Source organism: Syzygium oleosum, unplaced genomic scaffold (genome assembly GCF_021117445.2).
Source record: "Syzygium oleosum isolate NSW1041296 unplaced genomic scaffold, Sole_v2.1 Sole_v2.13, whole genome shotgun sequence".
NCBI lineage: Eukaryota > Viridiplantae > Streptophyta > Magnoliopsida > Myrtales > Myrtaceae > Syzygium > Syzygium oleosum.
Genome location: NW_026607497.1, coordinates 2,379,450 through 2,400,137, shown reverse-complemented (window position 1 = coordinate 2,400,137; position 20,688 = coordinate 2,379,450). Strand labels below are relative to the sequence as shown.

The window sequence follows — 20,688 nt, the reverse complement described above, 5'->3', positions numbered from 1 at the left end:
AATTTCCGGCCAGAATTGGTCGGATGGACTCAACTGGCAAAACGTGAAACGGTTTAAAATTCAATTGATAAAATTAAAAGGTTTAAGACTGAATTGGCAAAAGTGCGATGGGTTTAGGACTTTTTGGACAATTGTGCTATAGGGTACCAATTTGACAATGGACACCCACCTCTTTGTCTAATGAGGATGCGCAGTCTGCATCCTAGGTGCTCTTAAGATGAATTATTTTGATCATCCAAATAATCAATGTATAAGGCTTCATTCGTTTCGCAGAAAATGTAATATTTTTGAAAAATATTTTCCAGAAAAATGATAATATTTTCTAGTGTTCAACTGAAACCTAAAAATGACATGAAAAATATTTTCTGCCGTTTGGTATCCAATTGATTTTCTAGGGAAAATTACCAAAAAAATTCGAAATTTTTAATTTTTTTAATTATTAAATTTTTTTTATTTTTATTTTCTTTTTCTTTTTTTTCATTTTCTTTTTTTCTTCTTCTTCCTTAGCCAGTCGCCGGCCACGGTAACGGCCGACGACCAGCCACAGGCGAGCTCAAGCCTCGCCTGTGGCCGGCCGCCGCCGCCATGGCTAGCGACCAGTCAAGGAAGAAGAAAAAAAAAAGAAAAGGAAAAAAAAGAAAATTTAAAAAATAGATTTTTAAAAAAGAAAAAAATAAAAGAAAATCTGTTATTTGAAAGAAAATGAGGTGAAAGAAGATATGGAAGTGGAAAACATTTTCCTCACTTTTGAATGTATTTTTTTTTCCATTGGTGGAAAATATTTTGCATGACTAGTTTATTTTCCGTGAAACAAACACCGGAAAATCCGTAAAATATTTTTCTGGAAGTTGTTTTCCGTGAAACAAACAGAGCCTAAAAGAGTATAAGTGATAGAAGTAAATGGAATTATATTCATAATAGATGGAATCAATATATACATTATAAATAGATGTTTCAAGATAAAATCTTCGTGCATAAGAAGTACATGCATAAGAACTAGAAATTCGCTAAAATATGCTCAATAATCTGTATAAATCATATCATGGAATATAACACTTTAAACATTTGAATTTTTCTCTACAATTTTTCTTTTACTTTAAACATCTAATACTGTGTTCAAGCCAACTTAACTCGATCCTGGTCTCATCTTTTCCCGCGTTTTGGTGCTTCCTCTGAGTAGAAAGAGGCCGTGAAACAAGAACAAAAGAAAAAAGAAAAGAAGTTAAAACTTGGTTATACTAATTAAACGGATCTTCAAGGAAGGTCTGGTCAGACCTCTTTTTCCTTGGTCGTATCTCGCGTCTCTTTCCTTCTCGGTTCGAGGTAAATTGTCGCATGTAGTTTTGCAACATATGAACAAGGGTTCTATGCAATAACTAGTTTAGCGACAAAGAAGAGATTTCCTGTTTTTTAACTGAGTCCGTTTGTTCCCTCGGAAATCAGTAATTTCGCAGACATTTTCATCAAAGTGATTGTCCGTAGCCCATAGAATTATTAATTAACCAAAAAATAATCTTGTTATCAATAATAATTTATCTTTAAATATTTTTATTGTCAATGGACGTACTTTTCGCTGATCCATTTTTATAAGCAATACAAACAATCAATTTTAGGGAAATCATTTTTAAATAATTAATTTTCCGTGAAACAAACGAATCACGAAGATTTATTGATTACTTGATTATCCTGTCTAGCAAAAACGTCAGTCCATGCGACGTTGATGTGATGATGAAGCAGAAAAGCTAAAGAGCACTGGTACTGTCTTTTGCAAATGATATCTCTGTCGGCACGGTGCACAGGGCGTCAACTAGTTTCTTACCTGAAACCGACCATCTTGGGGGATCAAAGATGCCGCTAACGCGTGAACCAAAGACGTTGGCTAATTCCAAGAAGGTGTATGCAAGACTCTCGATGATGGTTCCATCGTCTGTTTGCCTCGAACATCTTCCAGGAAGTTGTCCCCCGTAGACACCGTGCCTCAAGATTTTTGCTCCGGGCGTTTATTAAAAAGAGCAGAGCGTCCGCGAAGTTTACTCGTGCGTCTATTGACTTCACCATTTTCCTCGGCTGTGGCCTGTCTCTACTCTCCCTATATTGTCTCTTAATTCCATTGTTGAATCAATCTCTGGTTGCGGTATTTCCTTTGGAGGATTATCGGCAAGCTTTTACCAGGTGAGACTGCTTTAGATTAGTGCAAATTCGGAGGGTTCTTTTTCTTTTTTCCTATATTTGCCTGCGCTCTCCATGGAACTGGTACTGGTAAATTGTCATGCCTAGTTTCCTTGATTTATTTCACACATCCTTTACACAAGGAACGAGAAGAAAACTTACATCCTGTGTCGTGTGGATTGTCTGTTCTCTCGTTTTGGTGATCTATGAGCAAATTACCACGGTAGCATACGTTGTTATGTTTGTTTTTTTGTTTCTTTTCTTGCCGAAAGAGTTACTTCATCCCAATACACTTTTCAGCACAGAACAACCCTGTCAATGGGGGACAGGCCTTAAAATCATCGAGTTTGACGTTAAATGAAATAGGCGTTCACAGGTCCGATTCCAGGGACACATCTTCCTACTAGCAGTATCAGCCAATGGAACCCAATTGCCACATTCCGAATGACATACTTTCTAGTGTTCGAAACCAAAGGAACACTATCCCGTCTCGTTGAAAGACCAGCTGTACCTTGTGGTACGAACTTAGCATCTGTGGTGCTTAATTTTGTCCACTATGCATCCAAGGTTGCAACTTTTCCCTGTCAATTTTAATGTCCAATACACCAAACCAAACAAAAAATGCCCAGTCCACAGTTCAGTAGCATGTGCTGAACAGTTTATTCTTGTTCTGCACCACTGGTATCAAGTGCATCAGAAACGGCCCTCCGAAGAAAGTTGTTCCGTTTGAGAGGATATTCCAAATGGCCTTCCGTGTCTTCTGATTCACGTTATGTGAGCTTGAATGTGCCTTCTTGCATGGTATCTCCTGCACAGTGCCAAGGAACATTAGGCAGATTTCGCTGTAAGTTGCCCACCAATAGTAACACTTAGAATAGCCAACTTCTTATCCCTGCTCAGACTTAGTTGGATGGGTGAGAAGTCCCATGCAATTGTATCCTTGTCAATTAGGCGCTCCATTAACATGCTTCAATTGAAATCTACTCAGCCTGCTGATTTGAATTGACATCACTCTGGGCTTGGTAGCCATCTTCATTCCACAAAGGATGATGTTGTGATTAGCTGAAAGGAATGGCTTTTTTGTTTGGTCGCCACCCACTCCACAGGAGGCCATGAGGATGCTGAGGACGACACCGAGAGTGCCAACGACGAGGAGGGAGACGACGACGACGAGGGAGTCGGCGAGAGCGATCTCCTTGATGTGGGGTCTGCTGTGGAAAGCGTAATCATTTTACTTAATTTGATTTTTTTTCTCATTTAGTAGAATTTTGCCTCTATCGCTTTTTAAAATACCAATTCCATGTTTCGAGGGCATTCTCCTTAACTTAGGCCTAAAACATATATTAAGGCATGCATATAAAATATGCATCCTTACAATACGTGCAGACTTTACTAATTCTTTATAAGTATTTTAATTTTTAGGTTTTTTTATTTATTAACATTTTTTATTTTGGGCGGGTATGTATCTTCTTAGGTTTGTTTAAATATGGATGTGTTTTAGTAATATAAATCGGATTAGATATGGGTTAAATCGATATTCAAGTCGGGCCGAATATGGGTGTGGATCACTAAAATTGTATTGCATAAAGATGAATCAATTTGGGTCGAATTATTTTCGACCCAGCCTGACTCGCTCGTTTGACGGATCTATTAAAGACTATTATTGCCTGTGGAGTCAGCCACCCGAGTTTCCATTTGCACTAGTAGGATTAGTGGGTTTTCTCAGGAAGCAAAGAAATGTCCTCGAGAAGTTCCAACTCTTTATTTTTGGTCGAAGAGATGTTTCCAACTTGCCAATTGCTTCTTTGCCTCAAATTACAGCAGCATCAAAACCGCATTAAGTTGTTGTTTTGCATCCCCGCAGCTTCTCCCCTAATCAATAACTTCTTTACCCTAATGCTCTCTGCAGTCTTACAGTGGCTGGCAAGATTCTGGGAGCCGCCTGTGGCATCAGCATTTTTCAAAAGGTCAGCGAGGTCAATGGAGTCAGGGCGAAGATGGATGCTCTGGAAATGAATATGCGGATCTTGTCAGCCAGGAAGGACGACGTGGGTGACCAACTAAAGCAGGAAGAGAGAACACCGGGAAAGAAAAGGAAGAAAGAAGTCGAGTTGTGGATGCAAAGTATAGGATTGCTGGAGGATCAAGTGCGCAAGTTAGGACGAAAGGTTCGAGAGGGGCATTTCTTTTCTCTGATCATGTTGGAGGGTCCAGTGAGCGACCTTGCAACACAAGTGAAAGATTTGCGCGACATGGGTGGATTTGACGACGGTCTCACGCTGGATGTGATACCAGACCGTGGCTCTGAACTCCAATTAGGTGAGCAATCCGGGACAAATGAATCGACCCCTCTTCTTCCCGACTGCCTTGAGCAATCCTCGACAAGTGAATCGACCCCTCTTCACGACTGCCTCAACCGTCTGCCTCTTTTGAAACTCCTCGGAGGACTGCGATCCGGTGGCTCTGAACTACAATTAGGTGAGCAGTCCCGGACAAATGAATCGACCCCTCTTCCCGACTGCCTCGACCATCTGCCTCTCTTGGAACTCGAAGGACTGCGATCTGGAGGCTCTGAACCACAACTAGGTGAGCAATCCCGAACATATCAATCGACCCCTCTTCCCGACTACCTCAACCTTCTGCCTCTTTGGGAACTCGAACTACTGCAATCGCTCGAGAACCTGCATCTGACTCCTTGTAGAGGACTGCGATGTCTCGAAGAACCGCCTGAACTGGATCTGACTTTTTGTAGTTCCCTTTCTACTCTTCCCTCTATTACTGCAGCATTTTGACTGGTTTGATGTTCTAATGAGGACTAATATGAAAGATTTGCTGCAGATTTTCTTTATTGTTTTGGATAATATTTGGTGTATCTTTCATCAATATTTAGGATTTACTTTTTGTTTTTTAGGTAACAGAATATCTGATATATCTCTTATAATTAGCTAGAGATATTTGACAGATTTTTTTTCCTCTTCTGTTAAACAACACATTGTATGAATGTTTGTATTGTATAATGAGTAATACAAACAATTAGGATTTCTCTCTCATGGTATCAGAGCAAAGTGTTTGAAACACGCCAGACAATTCGACCAGAAAAAGCATATGCAAATAGGATGATTGACCCTTTCTCGCCATATTTCAACACCTCGGACAATCCTGAAAGCGTAATCATTTCATGCACGCTGACCTTGAATAATTAGGCAACATGATCGAAAGCAAGGAGACACGCATTGTGCGCTAGGGGTGAGCGGTTCCCGGTCCGGTCCGGTTCCAAGATGGAACCGGGAACCGGACCGAGAGAACCGGTTCCCAATTTTGGAAACCACGGACCGGACCGGTTGGTTCTAGGACCTGGAACCGGTTACTTAGAGTTTAGGGTTTTTTTTGGTCAAACACTTAAGGTTTGATTCACATTTTACTAATTTTTGTTAATAAATTTATGTCAATGAAGTTCACTTAGGGTTTAATTCACATTTTACTATTTTTTATCAATGAATTTATGATAATGAAGTTCACTTAGAGTTTAGTTCACATTTTATTAATTTTTTTAAAGAAAAAAATAACAAATATATATATTAAATAGTCGGTCCGGTCCGGTCCGGTTCCCCCTTGGAACCGGGAACCGGGGGAACCGGACCGGACCGCCCGGAAACCGGTTCCGCTTTTAGGAACCGGGAACCGGACCGATAGTCCCAAGAATCGGACCAAACTCGTCGGTCCGGTCCGGTCCCGGTTTGGGCGGTCCAAGTTGCTCACCCCTATTGTGCGCAAAAAACAAACTAGGGCTTATCGACGGATCCAACGGCATCCAAATTTAATGCTCGGGACATTTGTAATTCCATGGTAGTTTCATGAATTTTCAATTCCCTTGACAAGAGTACACAAGGAAGCGTGGCATACGCAAAGGAAACAAAAGTAACGTGGGACAAGCTTAAGGAGAGATTTGCTATGGTAACGGACCTCGGATGCACGAGATCAAAATCGAGATTGGGCTATTATAGAAATGGGGACTCTGATGGTGGAATATTACACCAAATTGAAGGCCTTAGGGGATGAACCCGATGATTATGATGATGTATGAGAATGAATCTATGTAGCAACCACAATGTACACTAAGAATAAGGAGGTGGAGAAGATCCACCAGTTTCTTATGGGCTCATATGCTGAGACCTATAGCAATGTTCGTTCTCAAATTCTCAATGTCAGGCCACTCTCGTGCCTCAGTAAGGTTTGTTCTATGATCTTGTAGGAAGAGTTTCAAAGATCAATTATCCGAGGGAGGGAAGAGAAGATCGAGGGTGCTCCTTTCTCGATTGGAAGAGCAGGTTCTAGGAAAGTACCGTTTGGGGAACCTAAATGTGACCACTGTGAGAAGGTCAAGCACAAGAAGAGTCATTGCTAGGAGTTGATTGCATATCCTCCAAATTAGGAGCCATGGCGAGGTGGAAAGGCATGCAAAGGGAATGCTCCCACAGCAATTGTACATTCCACACAGACTAGCAACAGCGGTTCTAGCACTATTGATGATAGAAATTGAGGAGGTCCGCAAGGACCGAGACAGCATCAATAATGAGCAATAATCAATATTAGCATTTGGTCAGTCTACTCACGGCGATGAAACTGCCCACTTCTAATGATCAACTCTCAGGTATGATCTATTGGCCCAATGATCTTTCCACAAACTGGATTATCGATATTGGGGCCTCCAAACATATGACGGGGTAACTTTTGCTTTTAAATCAACCAAGGACCATCACGGGTACATATCATATACAAAATCCTGATGAAAAGTGACTCCCACCACCAAAAAAGGCGATGTTTATTTAATCCTAGAGTTTATTTTGCACGATGTTCTATATGTCCTAAACTTTAAGTAAAATCTTATTTATGTTAGAAGATTGAGTTCAAATTTGCAAATGCTCGTTCTTCTCTTCTCAATGTGTCATATTGGACCTAGTCTCGAAGAGATTGATAAGAGTAGGTAATCTTCAAGAAGGGGGTTATTATCTCAAACGTATGAGCACTCATTCAGCTTTTCCAGTGGTTAAGGGACAGAATATTGACATATGGCATCAACGATTGGGGCACCCATCAAGGCAAGCTTTGATTTTGATCATTTGTATTGAAATGAATAAAGAAGGGGCTAATTTGTGTGATGTATGTTGTCGTGCAAAATAGATCCATTCTTCATTTCTTTTAAGTAATAATAAAGCTAGTGGAATTTTTTATTTCTAACATTGTGATGTTTGGGGGCTGTATCAAACAAGGTCTCTCTCGGGTGCACATAATTTTTAACTATCATCAAGGATAATAGTCGAGCAATTTGGGCCTATTTGACGAAGGTAAATTAGAGACGTACAAAGTCTTCCTTAGTTTTTATCATATAGTCAAACTCAATTTGGTCGAGTAGCTAAAATGGCTCGTAGTGATAATGGCCGTGGATTTCTTTCTAATTTTATGAAGGATTCTTTTTCAAAAAGTGGACTCACGTATCAAACCTCATGCACCTACACGCCACAGCAAAATGGGCAGGTTGAAAGAAAAACCAGGACATTCTCAATGTAGCATTAGCACTTTGTTTTCAAGTGAATATACCGATTCGATTTTGGGGAGAATGCATATTAACGGCTACTTATTTAATTAGTTATACTTCAACTATGTTATTATCTGGAAAAACGCCTTTTGAGCTTTTGTTTGCAAAACCCCGGTTATAGTCATTTGCGAGTTTTTGGTGCACTGTGCTATACTCACAAACAGTCAAAGGGCAAAGATAAATAAAAAGGGCAAGAAAACGTGTATTTTTGGGATATCCATACGACAAGAAAGGTTCAAAAGTTTTTTATTTGGAAAATGAAAAATTGTTGGTATCCCGTGATATTGTTTTCTATGAAAATAATTTTCCATTTGCTCAGTAACCTACACATGAGGATCAAACCTCTCTTCCTCCTTTGACACCAGTTCGTGAGCTGGGGCCTTCTGATGGTGGGTGGAATCAATCTCAAGGGAGGAAGAAAAGGTGTCAAGCCAAGTTCATGAAGAAATGGGCAAACGGTGATGCAAGATTGTGACGGTCCAGTCCAAGTGAAGAAGTTGCCAAGCAAGCAGCCCGATGACCAATTTTAGTACCAACTAATCTCGCATGAAAGAAAAGACAGCCGGTCCATCTCCAAGATTATATGTGCCATACGTTCCAAATAGAAACCCCAACTCCTCAGCCCACTCCTTCGATATCTTCAAGTTTTTGCCTATTAAATTGAGTTTCTTTCTTACAAATGATTTGCTAAGCCTCAAATCGTTTTTCTAGCTGCTGTTGATTCAAATATTGAGCCTAGAAATTATACTGAGGCTATTCAAAATCCTTTGTGGAGACACTTAGAGATAATGGGACTTGGACTCTAGCAACTTTGCCGGATGGCAAGAAACCCAAAGGGTGCAAGTGAATTTACAAGATCAAGCGTCGAGCCAATAGCAATATTGAATGATATAATGCTCATCTTGTCGCGAAGGGATTCACCTAGATAGAAGGCATTTACTTCCATGAAACTTTGCACCAGTGGCTAACCTAGTCACTATGTAGTGTCTTCTTGCATTTACATTGGCTCATAATTAGGAGTTGCATCAGACAGACGTCAACAAAGCATTTCTACATAGCGACTTCGATGAGGAATATGAAACTTCCATTAGGTTTTGTAAAATGGGCTCAAATCATGTATGTCGACTAATATATGGTCTTCGACTGTCAACTTGAAACTAGTTTTCATTGATTAGCTTGAAAGTTGGGGGATCCACCGAATGACTTTTCTCTTTGCCAATTCATGTACGAATTCAAGTGCTTTTGGTTCATGTTCCGGCCCAAGCACTCTTTTAAGCTATTGTTGAGCTCCGGGGAAATGACCGCAAAAGTGTTAAACATATTGCATTTGTGTCAATTCAATCTTAAACTCCATGCCTAGGGGGCACGACTAGCGTCCACGTTAGCAATTTCTGGTCAAAATTTGCCGGAATAACTAAAATGGCAAATTATCAAAATATTTAAGACTAAATTGACACAAATTGAGAAGTTTAAGACTGAATTGGCATAAATGCAATAGATTTATAACTTTTTTTTGGTAATTTTACCGTGAAACTCTTTAGAGGTAACATCTTGGGATGCACTTGAAATTAAATCATCTTTGTATTATACTAGCTTCCCTTTATCCGACTTCTGAAGCAAGAACTGAATGCAATAATTAAAACGAGTCGCTTGCCACCCTTGCCTTGTTCTCACACCCTCTGCACTCTTGGAGAAGTGAAGCAGATTTTCGAGCAAGAAAATTACGACTTCTTCATAATTAACCACGGTAAAGGTGGAGAAGATATGCATGCTCCTCCTTCGTATGTGTAAGCTCTAACGACTTATCCCCACATAAACCGGAAGAAAAAGGGTTTTGCACATGATAATCTACGATACTGATCCTACATCCTCCAAAGAAAACAAGCCGAAAGCTGTCCGAACACCATTCAGTGGCATCCATGTAAGTAACAACAACAATGGGGTGAATTTATTATAGTCTCATTTGGAAGCATTTCGGATTCGACAATCGGAGAACCAATCATTTTTCAATCTATAATCATCTCCTTAAAAGGAGCCAAAGGTTCGACTACATTCCGCAATGTTCCCACATACATTAGCAGTTACAAGTACATACTAACCAAATGAAAAAAGAGAAGAAAATCCCACCTACCAAGGACAAGTTCCTTTCATGCATATATGATTCTATTTTCTGAACATCTTCTGGAGTATCAACGCCGTGAGCCTCATGATCAACCTTTATCACCTGTTCAAGTAAAAGAAGGAAAAAAGAGCCGTTCAGACAGAATGCCAGAAAAAAGAAACAACTTGTTCTGTGTTTTACTAGCAGTGACCCATCTGGGATTCAGTAATGTTAGTATACTGATTCTAGTGTTGGACAAAGGCATCCTGGAGAAAAGAGGCGATTGAAATTTTAGCAAGAGAATTATTTGTCTATAAGATGAAGAATTTCCAGAAATGGTATGAGATCTACTTCCTCGTTTTAGCCTCAAATTACATGAGGAAATCCACAAAAATAGAGAAACCGCACCAAATGCCCGTAACCAATAAGATGACATTCAATATTGTTCGTTGATAACTTAAAAATTTGGGGTTTTCCGTGGTATTAACCTTAACTTTTAAGTTTGGCCCAAAAAAAAAAAGAAGAAGAAAAAACTGGCAATTTGTTGCATCATCTTCATAACTACCAAAACTGTACTTTTTTTGTACTCTCCAAGCAGCTCAAGGATTTCTACGAGTTCTTCTTTAACATTAGTTTTGTTCGTATTATAGTAATACAGCTGTTCCCATTTATAGCCATCTTGGTGTAAATATTAAACAATACTCTTATTTTTATTTGGACAGTGAAGCTAATCCGGATCCAGATATTCAAACACTTAAGATAAGTGGCAAAGTTTAGAAACGTATTATTCATATAAAAACTAAAATGATATCGGTTTGCCAAAATCCGGTCATTATTTATAGATTTACATAGTTGTAAAGACCATTACAAGATATCTTGATTTTTTATATATAGATTATCATGGTTGCAGGAAATGATATTTATTATATTTCTTTGTTTTTCCCAAAATAAAATAAAGGTAAACTGGACATTTTCGTCTGGCTCATCATAGCCTGTGTTGACAAGTTCCCATGCACCATAGGTGCCAAGTAGGGCTTTCATTCTAACAGTCTAATTACCCTAATTTTCTTTGGTAAGATGAGGGTATTGAAGAGGAAGCTAATTGTTTGTTGAGCCCATGATTACAAACCGTATGCTCTTATATCAATTTGATAGAATAATTTGAAGGTGAAAACCGTCACGACTTACACACCCTAAGGAAGAGAAGAAGACAAATGGGTTTTTTTTTTCACCTTATCGAAAATGATCACAAGACTTGCCTTTATATAGGTTTGTTGCATGACTCTTACTCTTAAATGACTCATAACATTATCTAGCATTTCAAGGAAATAGATTTTTGGGAATTCACAAAACATTAAAGGATTAATACCACAAAACACCCTAAACTCGTACACCTGTGACAAATTTACCCAAAACTATTTTTTTGACCAAAAAAAATCTCAAACTGATACACTTGTGACAATTTTACCCCGAACTATTTTTTTGACCACCAAAAACCCCACACTGGTATACCCGTGATAATTTTACCCCGAACTAATTTTTTGACCACCAAAAACCCCACACTGGTATACCCGTGATAATTTTACCCCGAACTAATTTTTTGACCACCAAAAACCCCAAACTGGTACACCTGTGACAAAATTACCATATGTTAGTTTCCATTAAATTTTACTATCAAATTGCTAAGTTTGATAATGCATGGTAGTTGACGGGTGTACCAGCTTGGGGTATTATCCCTCTGTTTGTCACGAGTTTATCAATTTGCGATTTTTCGTGATATTAATCCAATTTAACGGACACTAACGGAGGGTAAATTTGTCACAAATGTATCAGTTTGGGTTTTTAATGGTCAAAAAATTAGTTTGGGGTAAAATTATCACAGGTCTATCAGTTTGGGATTTTTTATGGTCAAAAAATTAGTTCGGAGTAAAATTGTCATAAGTGTACCAGTGTGGAATTTTTGGTGGTCAAAAAAATAATTCGGGATAAATTTGTCACAAATGTACTAGTTTGGGATTTTTGGTGGTCAAAAAATTAGTTCGAGGTAAAATTGTCATAGGCATACCAGTTTGGGTTTTTTCGTGGTATTAACCCAACATTAAACTAGACATAGAACGATGAACAGTTACGATGCATGGAATGCCTGAAAATCAAGAAGCTGCTCACGCCTATGTTGATATGACTCCTTGCTAACATGGAAGATATTGGCGTTGAGAATTGCCAATGCCCTTCACCAAAAACTTGTATCATAAGAGAGTTATTGTGAACCGTGACTCTTGGAAATGCGTGTTCCTTTCTTACTTCTTATTTATCCGACAATTTTGAAGTGGAGAACAAACAACCAAATGCAGGATATTTATGTTAAACCATGAACCTAAACCCCAGGAAGGCCATCATGAGGAGGAGAAACTCATGCACTCGAGTCAAAGCTCAAAGATACAATATCGGTCGCAATTTTACACATGGTGATTGCATTGCTATATGTAATTTCGCCCAACTACAACCCAAAAAGTCTGAAAGAAGATTCCTGCAAAGCCATCAATCAACTCCAGGAGTTTTCGAGGCACCCAACTGGAACATAGCTTGCTTCACTTCTTCCTCTGGTAGTGCGTGGCTCATATCCTCAGTTGTAACTTAATTAAAACTAGATGCTATCAAACTCGAAAATTATTGCATAGATCAAATGCACAGACTTTCAATCCATTCGTCCCGCTGAATCTGGTGGCTCTATGCAGAAATATTGGTCAATAGGGCTTGAGTAAATGAGTTCTTACTATAGAATTATTACTGAATGATGTAAAATCACAATAATCACCTTTGTCATCTTTTTTCAATATTCTGAAAGTTGGATCTGATACAAAGAGTGAGTGGCTTTAATTCAGCAATAATTACATGCCACATCATTTGGTAACTCTGTCTAGTCTGGTTTTCTATGTATTTGTTTTGTTGATGTCTTTGACACATTCGAACCATCTCGAGTTGCTTGTCTAAAATTTAGTAACTAGTGAAACGATGTTATTTAAAGGAAAAGGTATTCTATTTCGAATGACCTCGCTGCCCCAAATTACGTCAAAAGCTTTTTCACTTTTCATTGGATTTTCTTATATTGAAGAATACCTTGTTTTGAGTCTATAAATTAATTTTGAGAATAATATTTCCTTGTTTTTCTTTAAAAACTGATCTCAGAAATATTACTTTTGTACGTGTGGATTAAGGCACATATTCATACCACCACATAAAGTATTGCATGTTGAGTCAGCCACCCAAGTTTCGATTTGCACCTTAAAAAAGGGATAGCGGGGGTAGCTCATGGGCTTGGAATTTCTCAACAAAGGAAGAACCATGTCCATGGGGCGTTCCAACTATTGCCAATTGCGTCTTTGCCTCAAATTAAACTAGTCGTGAGCCCTGTGAAGAAGTTAGAAGAAAAGACAAACGACACGAAAAGAAAAGAAGCTTAAAAATTGCTTAAACTAATTAAACTAATCTTCATCCCTGAAGACTTTTGACTTTTGAGCATCTCAGCACCATGAGCCCTGGGAAGTAATTGTGAAGTTTCCTGTGCTTCCGTATGTTCCAGCAGCCAATCCACTCTAGTCTTTGGATCGAACCAACAGAAATATGGCACGTTATGCCGGGCGCAGAAACTTACTCTCTTCTTGTTTTTCATTAGTGAAACCATGTGTCTCTTTCCTCCTCGGGGTAAAATGTCACACGTAATTGGGAAAAATATCAAAAAAATCTTAAACCTATTATATTGATATCAATTCGATCATAAACCTTTTAATTGGACTAATTTAGTCATAAATATTTTCACATAGATATCAATTCAGTCCATCCGGTCAATTTAAGCCGGAAATCACTGATGTAGACGCTGGCGGTCCTACGTGACACTGTCGGGGCTAATGTAGACAAATTTTATAATTTTTTAATAATTTTTTCAGATTTTTTTAATTTTTTTCTCTCTTTTTTTATTTTCCCAGAACTGGTTGGCCGGAGAGATTGCCAGTCGACCATCGCTGGCCACAGGCTTGTCTGGGCGAGGGCCGCCATGCCCTCACCTGTGGCGGGCAAGGGTTTTGGCACTGGCCTAGATTTGGGTGAGAGCATCGACCCTCGCCCGTGGCTAAGGAGGGCACGGCAGCCCTCACCCGTGGCCGGCGAGGGCACAGGGGCCCTCGCTCAGACCAGGCAAGGGTCGCCGGCCAACCAGTTCTAGGAAAAGGAAAAAGAAAAAAAACATTAAAAAAAATCTAAAAAGATTATAAAAAATTTGTAAAATTTATCCACGTCAGCACCGGCGGTGCGACGTAGGACCGCTAGCATCCACCTTAACAATTTTCGGCCTAAATTGGCCAGATGGATTGAATTGGTACTAATGTGAAAAGGTTTAGGACTAAATTGATCCAATTGAAATGTTTAGGACTGAATTGGTACCAATGCAATAGGTTTGTAACTTTTTTGGTACTTTTTCCCATGTGGTTTTGCAATTGATTGTTTCACCTTAAATCAATAATTTGAAAGACATTTTCTTAAAAGTGATTGTCTGTGACGCTTGAAATTAATAATTAATGGAACAATATATTCATTATTACGTGTAGAAATTTTCGTCGTCATTGATGACAATATTGCTCGCTAATTGGGAAAATCATCTAAAAAGTACTAAACCTATTGCACTTTTGCCAATTCAGTCTCAAACTTTTAAGTTTATCAATTCAGTCCTAAACCTTTTCACTTCTTGCCAATTGAGTCCATCCGACCAATTTTGGCCGGCCAACACTAATGTGGCAATTTTTAAATATTTTTTCCGAAATTTTTAATACTTTTTTTCTTTTTTTACTTTTCTTTTTCTACCCTTATTCCCTCTGGCCGGTTCGGCGACTGGCCAGAGGCGCGGGCCAGCAAGGTCGACCTCGCCGGCCTCTGGCAAAGCTCGCCCCCCCCAACCACTAGCTAGGGCGAGCCTCGCCCGCCACTGCAAAGCCGACCTCGCCCAGCCAAGGCGAGGCCGACCTGCGACGACGCTGGCCGACCTCACCCAAATCTAGCAAGGTGGAGCCTCGACCAACCATGGCGAGGCTGACCTCGCCATCGCTGGGTTTCACCTCGCCCAGCGACGGCGAGGTCGGCCAGCGTCGTCGTAGGTCGGCCTCGCCATGGCTGGGCGAGGCTCGACCTCGCCATGGCTAGGTTTCACCTCACCCAGAGATGGCGAGGTCGGCCTCGCCATGGCTAGGCGAGGCTCGACCTCGCCATGGCTAGACGAGACTCGACCTCGCCGTCGATAGGTTTCACCTCATCCAGCGATGGAGAGGTCGGCCTCGTCTTAGCTAGGCGAGATCGGCCTGGCAACAGCGGGCGAGATCAGCCTGGCAGTAGCGGGCGAGGTCAACCTTGCCGGCCTGCACCTCTGGCCAGTCGCCGGTTGCCGAACCGGCGAGAGTGAAGAAGGCAGAAAAAAAATATTAAAAAATAAACACGTTAACGTTGGCTGGATAGTCGACGCCGGCCGGTGGCCACGTCAGCGCCGACCGGCCAAAATTGGCTGGATGGATTTAATTGGCAAAAAATGAAAAGGTTTAGAACTGAAGTGGCAAACTTAAAATATTTAGGACTAAATTAGCAAAAGTGCAATAGGTTTATAACTTTTTGGACAATTTTTCCCTCGCTAATTCATTTTTTTGAGTGATGTAAACAATCATTTTAAGAAAAAAAAATTTCGAATTATTGATTTTTTCTGAAATATATACAAAATTCATTGGATTATACAGTTATCCAATCTCCGAGAAACGTTGGTTCATGCGATGTGACATGACAACGAAGATGAAAAGCTAAAGGGGGCTAGAAATAGTCTCAAATATCTTTCGCAAATTATATGTTTATCAGCACAATGCACAAGGCATCAACTAGTGTTTTTACATGAAAGCGACTGTTTTAGGTAATAAGAAACTTCTCCAATGCGACCCAAAGACTTTGGCTATTTCCCAGAAGGTGTATCCAAGACTCTTGATGATGATGATACTTCTATCGTTTGTCTGGCTCGGACAATTGTGCAAAGTTAAAGTTGGTGCATGTGAACAAAGCGATCATAAAGCAGAAAAAGTAAAGAGGGCTTTAAATTTTACATCAACATAAAGCCGTCTTCCAGGATGGTGTTCGCCGTAGACCCCGTGCCTCAAGACTTTTGCGTCGGGCATTGACTTGAAAGAGCTGAATGACTGCGAAGTTTCCTCTGCTTCTATTCACTTCACCATTTTCCTCGACTTGGGCTTCTCTCTCCCTGCCATTCCCTCCTTACTCTGCCTATATATTCTCTCAATTCCTCTGCTTGTGGGTTTGTAACTACCCATTCCGAGAACGAGGAGTGATCGTTGGTGGAAGAGCCACGTGGAAGCTGGTGGGACGGTTCCTACATCGGACGAGGAGTGATCATCGGGGACGAGAGCCACGTGGAAGCTGCTGGGATGGTTCCTACATCGGACGAGGAGTGATCATTGGGACGAGAGCCACGCAGAAGCTGCTGGATGTGTAACTACCTGTTCCAGCAGTGGTCAAGGAGTGATCATCAGGACGAGAGCCAAGCAGAAGCTGCTGGATCTACATCTACCCGTTCTGCCATTCTTGTCAGTACGGGTAGTGATCATCGGGGTGAGAGCGTCTGGATGAGCGGATCCTAGTAGGCTTCTAGGATGGCCAATGTAACATGAATATCGAACATCAGGAGAACATTCCTAGATTATATATGTAAAATCGGAATTAACTCACAAGATGTGGCTTTTGACGTAATAACAAGTTTAGCATTGGAGCTCCGATATTAAGCGTGTTCAGGTAAGAGCACTACCATTATGGGTGATAACCTGGGAAAGTGCCTACCTATATGCCAAATGACAAATCCGTGAGGCTTAGTGTTAGACAGACCAAAACTGACAACACCTCGAGTGAGTTAATTCATGAATTTCATAATATGGTATCAAAGTGGAACCCTTCCAGTTGGTGTGTCATTCGAGGACAAACCATGCAAAAGCTAGTGAGCTTGTAACTACCATGTCCGACTAACACGAGAAGTGATCATCGGGGTGAGAGCACTCGGATGAGCAGCTCCCGATAGGCTTGGCGAAGATAGCAAGAATGAACCGAATAGCACACCAAACAGGGGGAAAATGTTCCTAGATTATATACGTTAAATTTAAATTAACTCATAAGAGGTGGCTTATGATGTAACGGCAAGTTTAGCATTGGAACTCCAATGTTAAGCTGCTTAGTTAAGAGCATTACCAAGATGGGTGATCTCTTGGGAAATTGCCTATTTATACGCTTCCCAAAGCGAACAATAACCTGAGTGGGTTAATCCTAAATGTCCTGAATGAGTTTATAAGCAAAAGAACACGTTTGGTAATTGGAAAAAAAATTTATTTTCAATTTTTTTCATTTAATTATAAAAATGTCAATAGAGGCATGGGAGGTGGAGGTGGAAGAGGGGGTGGTGACTGAGACAGTGGCGGGGACGATGGTGGAGGAGGTGTGGGTGATGGAGGTGTCGAAGGAGCTGGTGACTTGGGCGTTGGTGGTGGCAGTGGCGGAGGAAGTGGGTGGCAATGGTGTCAGAGGAGGTGGCGGTGGAGGTGGCATGGGTGGAGGAGGCGTTGGAGGTGGTGGTGTTGGAGAAGGTGGCGGTGGAGGAGGAGTGGGTGATGGAGGTGCCGGAGGAGGTGGTGACTCGGGCCGTGGTGGTGGCGGTGGCGGTGGCAGAGAAGGCGGGGGTGGCGATGATGTTGGAGGAGGTGGCGCGGGTGGTGGAGGTGTAGGAGGAGGTGGTGATTGGGGTGATGGCGGTGGCGGTGATGATGGTGGAGGAGATCTTGGTGGGTGGTGGAGGCGTTGGAGGTGGGGATGGTGGAGGCGTGGGTGGTGGTGGTGGTGGTGTTTGAGGAGGTGGCGATGGAGGAGGCATGGGCGGTGGAGGTGTTGGAGGAGATGGCGGTGGAGGTGGCATGGGTGGAGGAGGCGTTGGAGTTGAGGGTGGAGGCGTGGGTGGTGATGGTGTTGGAGGAGGTGGCGATGGAGGAAGCGTGGGTGGTGGAGATGTCGGAGGAGGTAGTGACTCGGGCAACGGTGGTGGTGGCGTGGGTGGTGGTGGCGGTGGAGGTGGCATGGATAGTGAAGATTTTCTTGCTTCCGTTTACCTTATTTCTCTTTTTGTTTCCGAGAACAGAAAAATATATTTCTTTTACTTTTTATTTATATTCTAAATCTATTCTCTGACCACTTTCTTATTCTAGAAAATAGAAAAAATTAACTAACAATACCAAATGGATTTCTTTTTTTTTCTATTCTTTATTTCAGGAAACAAAAGAACGGACAAAAAAAAAACAAAAATGTTACCAAACAGAGCTTTAATAGCTAGCGAAATGATACTTATTAAAGAAAAAAAGTAATTTACTTGGAGCGGTTTGGTTGCCTCAAACTAAGCCAGGAGCTTTTTCACTTTTCATTCAATTTTCTTATATCAAACGGTACCTTGTTTTCAGTCAACAAATCAATTTTGAGGATAACTTTTGCTTGTTTTCCTTTGAAAACTGATCTAAAAAAGATAAAAAGACTTCTGTACGTGGGGATTATGGCACGACATAAGTTACACCGCCACATGAAGACTATTCCATGTGGAGTCAGCCCCCCGAGTTGCGATTTGCACCTTACCAGGGCCCTTTCAATCGAGTTAGTTGGGGGGTGGCTCATGGGCTTGGATTTTATAGCAGGCGTCTAAAGCGAATTATGTTGTTGTTTTAATTCCCCGCAGGTTTTCCCCTAGCAAATCAGGGCTTCTTTTATTTCTTTTGAGTCCTTCCAATTTCATTCTTGTCTCGCACCTCGAATACTAATTGACAATTAACACTCGAAAATACAGAGGTACTCAATTATCGGATGGAAGTCAAAATGTAAATGCTGAAAGCTAAAAAGTTTTGTACCTGAAACACTAATTGACGACATTTTTCCCCTAATGCTCTCCGCAGACTTACAATGGATGTCAACAAAATTCTGGGAATCGCCAAACATGCCATCAGTCTTGTTCAACAGGTCAGCAAGGTCAATGGAGTCAAAGCGAAGATGGATGCTCTGGAAATGAATATGGGAATGGTGTCCGCCAGGAAGGCTGACATAGTTTTGGAACTAGAGCAGGAAGAGAGGAGGCCGGGAAAGAAAAGGAAGAAAGAAGTTGACTTTTGGATGCAGAGTGTAGGATCGCTGGAGGATCAAGTCCACCGGTTAGGACGAAACGTTGAAGAGGGGCATTTCTTTTCTCGCCTCATGTTGGAGGATCAGGTGAATGGCCTTGCGACTCAAGTGGAAAAATTGCACGACAAGGGTAGATTTGATAATGGTCTCACGCTGGATGCGCGACCGGTCCGAGGCTATGAACTACAACCAGGGGAACTAGTTGGACAGGCTTCCCAAACAAAAAGGGATCACATCTGGGATTGCTTGATGAACCAAGAGGTGCTCCGTCTGGGTGTTTGGGGACAGGCGGGGGTGGGCAAAACCTTTCTCGCGATGCATATACATGATCAAATAGTGCAAGATTGTTCGAGGTTCGACGGTGCTTGTTTGGTCAATGTATCGCGAGAAGGCACTGTTGGGACGATACAAACTGATATCGCGAACTATCTCCAACTAGATTTGACGGAGGCGAGCGGTGTTTACCGGGGCGCAAGACTGAAGGAGGCATTGCAGGGTAGGAAACTCCTCTTCATCTTGGATGATGTTTGGGAATATTACTCTTTGGAAGAAGTGGGTCTAGTCCTAGAAAGAAATGGATGTAAATTGATTGTGACTTCACAATCGAGCGATGTGTGCGAGCAAATGAACTGTCGCGAGCTTGTTTATCTTGCAACTCTTCCGGAGGAGATACCTCAATGGGTTGGATGAAGTTTCAAGCTTGAGATACGGCCATTTGTCTTGATGGCATTTTCACTGACTGAGCTTAGCTTGAAAGTTTGTGGATCCACCGAATAACTTTTCTCTCTGCCTATTCATGTTCGAATCCAAAGTGCTGTTTTTAAGATGCCGTGAAACTCCTCAAATGTATCATGTTTGGGTGCGCTTGAAATTGACACCGCTTCATTTTGTAACTAACCTCCCTTTTATCCGAATTCCAGAGTAAGAACTGAAGTACAGTAATCAAAATGACTAGCTTTCAACTCTCGTTCTCGCGCACCCTTTTCTCTCCTCCTTCATATTTGTACTTATATAATTTTCCAAAAATTTTTAGGTTTCGTTTGTTTCGCGAAAAATATGACATTTCTGAAAAAAAATTTACATGAAGTTATTTTTTTTCCAGGAAAATGATAATATTTTCCGATATTTGGCTGAAACCTGAAAATGAATTAGAAAATATTTTCCGCCGTTTGGTATAAAAAATCTGATTTGATTTTCCTCCTTGAACTCTTTTTAATAATTTTTTTATTTTTCTTTTCTTTCTTTTTCGTTCTTCTTCGATCGGTCACTAGCCATGATGACGGCTGGCAACCAATCACAGGCGAGGGACGAGCTTGCCCAAGGCCAGCGAGCTCGAGCCTCATCGGCTATTGCTGTGGCGACGAAGAAGGAAAAAGAAAAAAGTAATTCAAAATTCAAAATTTTTTTAAAAATAATTAAAATGATTTCACGGGAGGAGAACATGCTTGGTCTGGGTAAAAAGAAAGAGGAGGGAAAATGATTTTCTCTCTTCAAAAAGGGGGAAATTATTTTTTTTTCATATTTAAAGAAAATATTTTCTTGATTAGTTTATTTTTGCGAAGGAGGAAAATTATTTTTCGGGAAACAG

The 20,688-nt window shown here is 40.9% G+C and overlaps 2 protein-coding genes across 4 annotated transcripts; both read left to right on the top strand.

Annotated features, from left to right (window-relative positions):
• Positions 1–2,049: 2,049 nt before the first annotated feature.
• On the top strand, positions 2,050–5,015 carry LOC115687646 (uncharacterized). 3 transcript variants are annotated; one of them, XM_056316981.1, is made up of 3 exons: positions 2,050–2,172; positions 3,276–3,370; positions 4,079–5,015. In XM_056316981.1, exons 2-3 carry the CDS (start codon positions 3,282–3,284, stop codon positions 4,959–4,961), a joined length of 972 nt encoding a protein of 323 aa, XP_056172956.1. In that variant the 5' UTR covers positions 2,050–2,172; positions 3,276–3,281; the 3' UTR covers positions 4,962–5,015. The 3 variants fall into 3 exon arrangements, with proteins under 3 accessions (XP_056172956.1, XP_030469135.1, XP_056172957.1); XM_030613275.2 differs by having other exon boundaries at positions 3,276–3,391; XM_056316982.1 differs by lacking the exon at positions 3,276–3,370 and having other exon boundaries at positions 2,082–2,172.
• A 10,371-nt stretch (positions 5,016–15,386) lies between these two features.
• LOC115687675 (disease resistance protein RFL1-like) lies at positions 15,387–19,839 on the top strand. Its single transcript, XM_030613308.2, has 2 exons — positions 15,387–16,514; positions 18,878–19,839. Exon 2 carries the CDS (start codon positions 18,885–18,887, stop codon positions 19,788–19,790), a length of 906 nt encoding a protein of 301 aa, XP_030469168.1. The 5' UTR covers positions 15,387–16,514; positions 18,878–18,884; the 3' UTR covers positions 19,791–19,839.
• Positions 19,840–20,688: the final 849 nt, after the last annotated feature.

What these genes read in the sequence shown, in the direction of transcription:
- LOC115687675 (XM_030613308.2), top strand. Translation starts at nt 18,885, where the DNA reads ATGGATGTCAACAAAATTCTGGGAATCGCCAAACATGCCATCAGTCTT.
- LOC115687646 (XM_030613275.2), top strand. Translation starts at nt 3,282, where the DNA reads ATGAGGATGCTGAGGACGACACCGAGAGTGCCAACGACGAGGAGGGAG. An exon ending in TGGGGTCTGCTGTGGAAAGC is followed by an intron (nt 3,392 to 4,078) that starts GTAATCATTTTA and finishes TGCTCTCTGCAG; the next exon opens with TCTTACAGTGGCTGGCAAGA.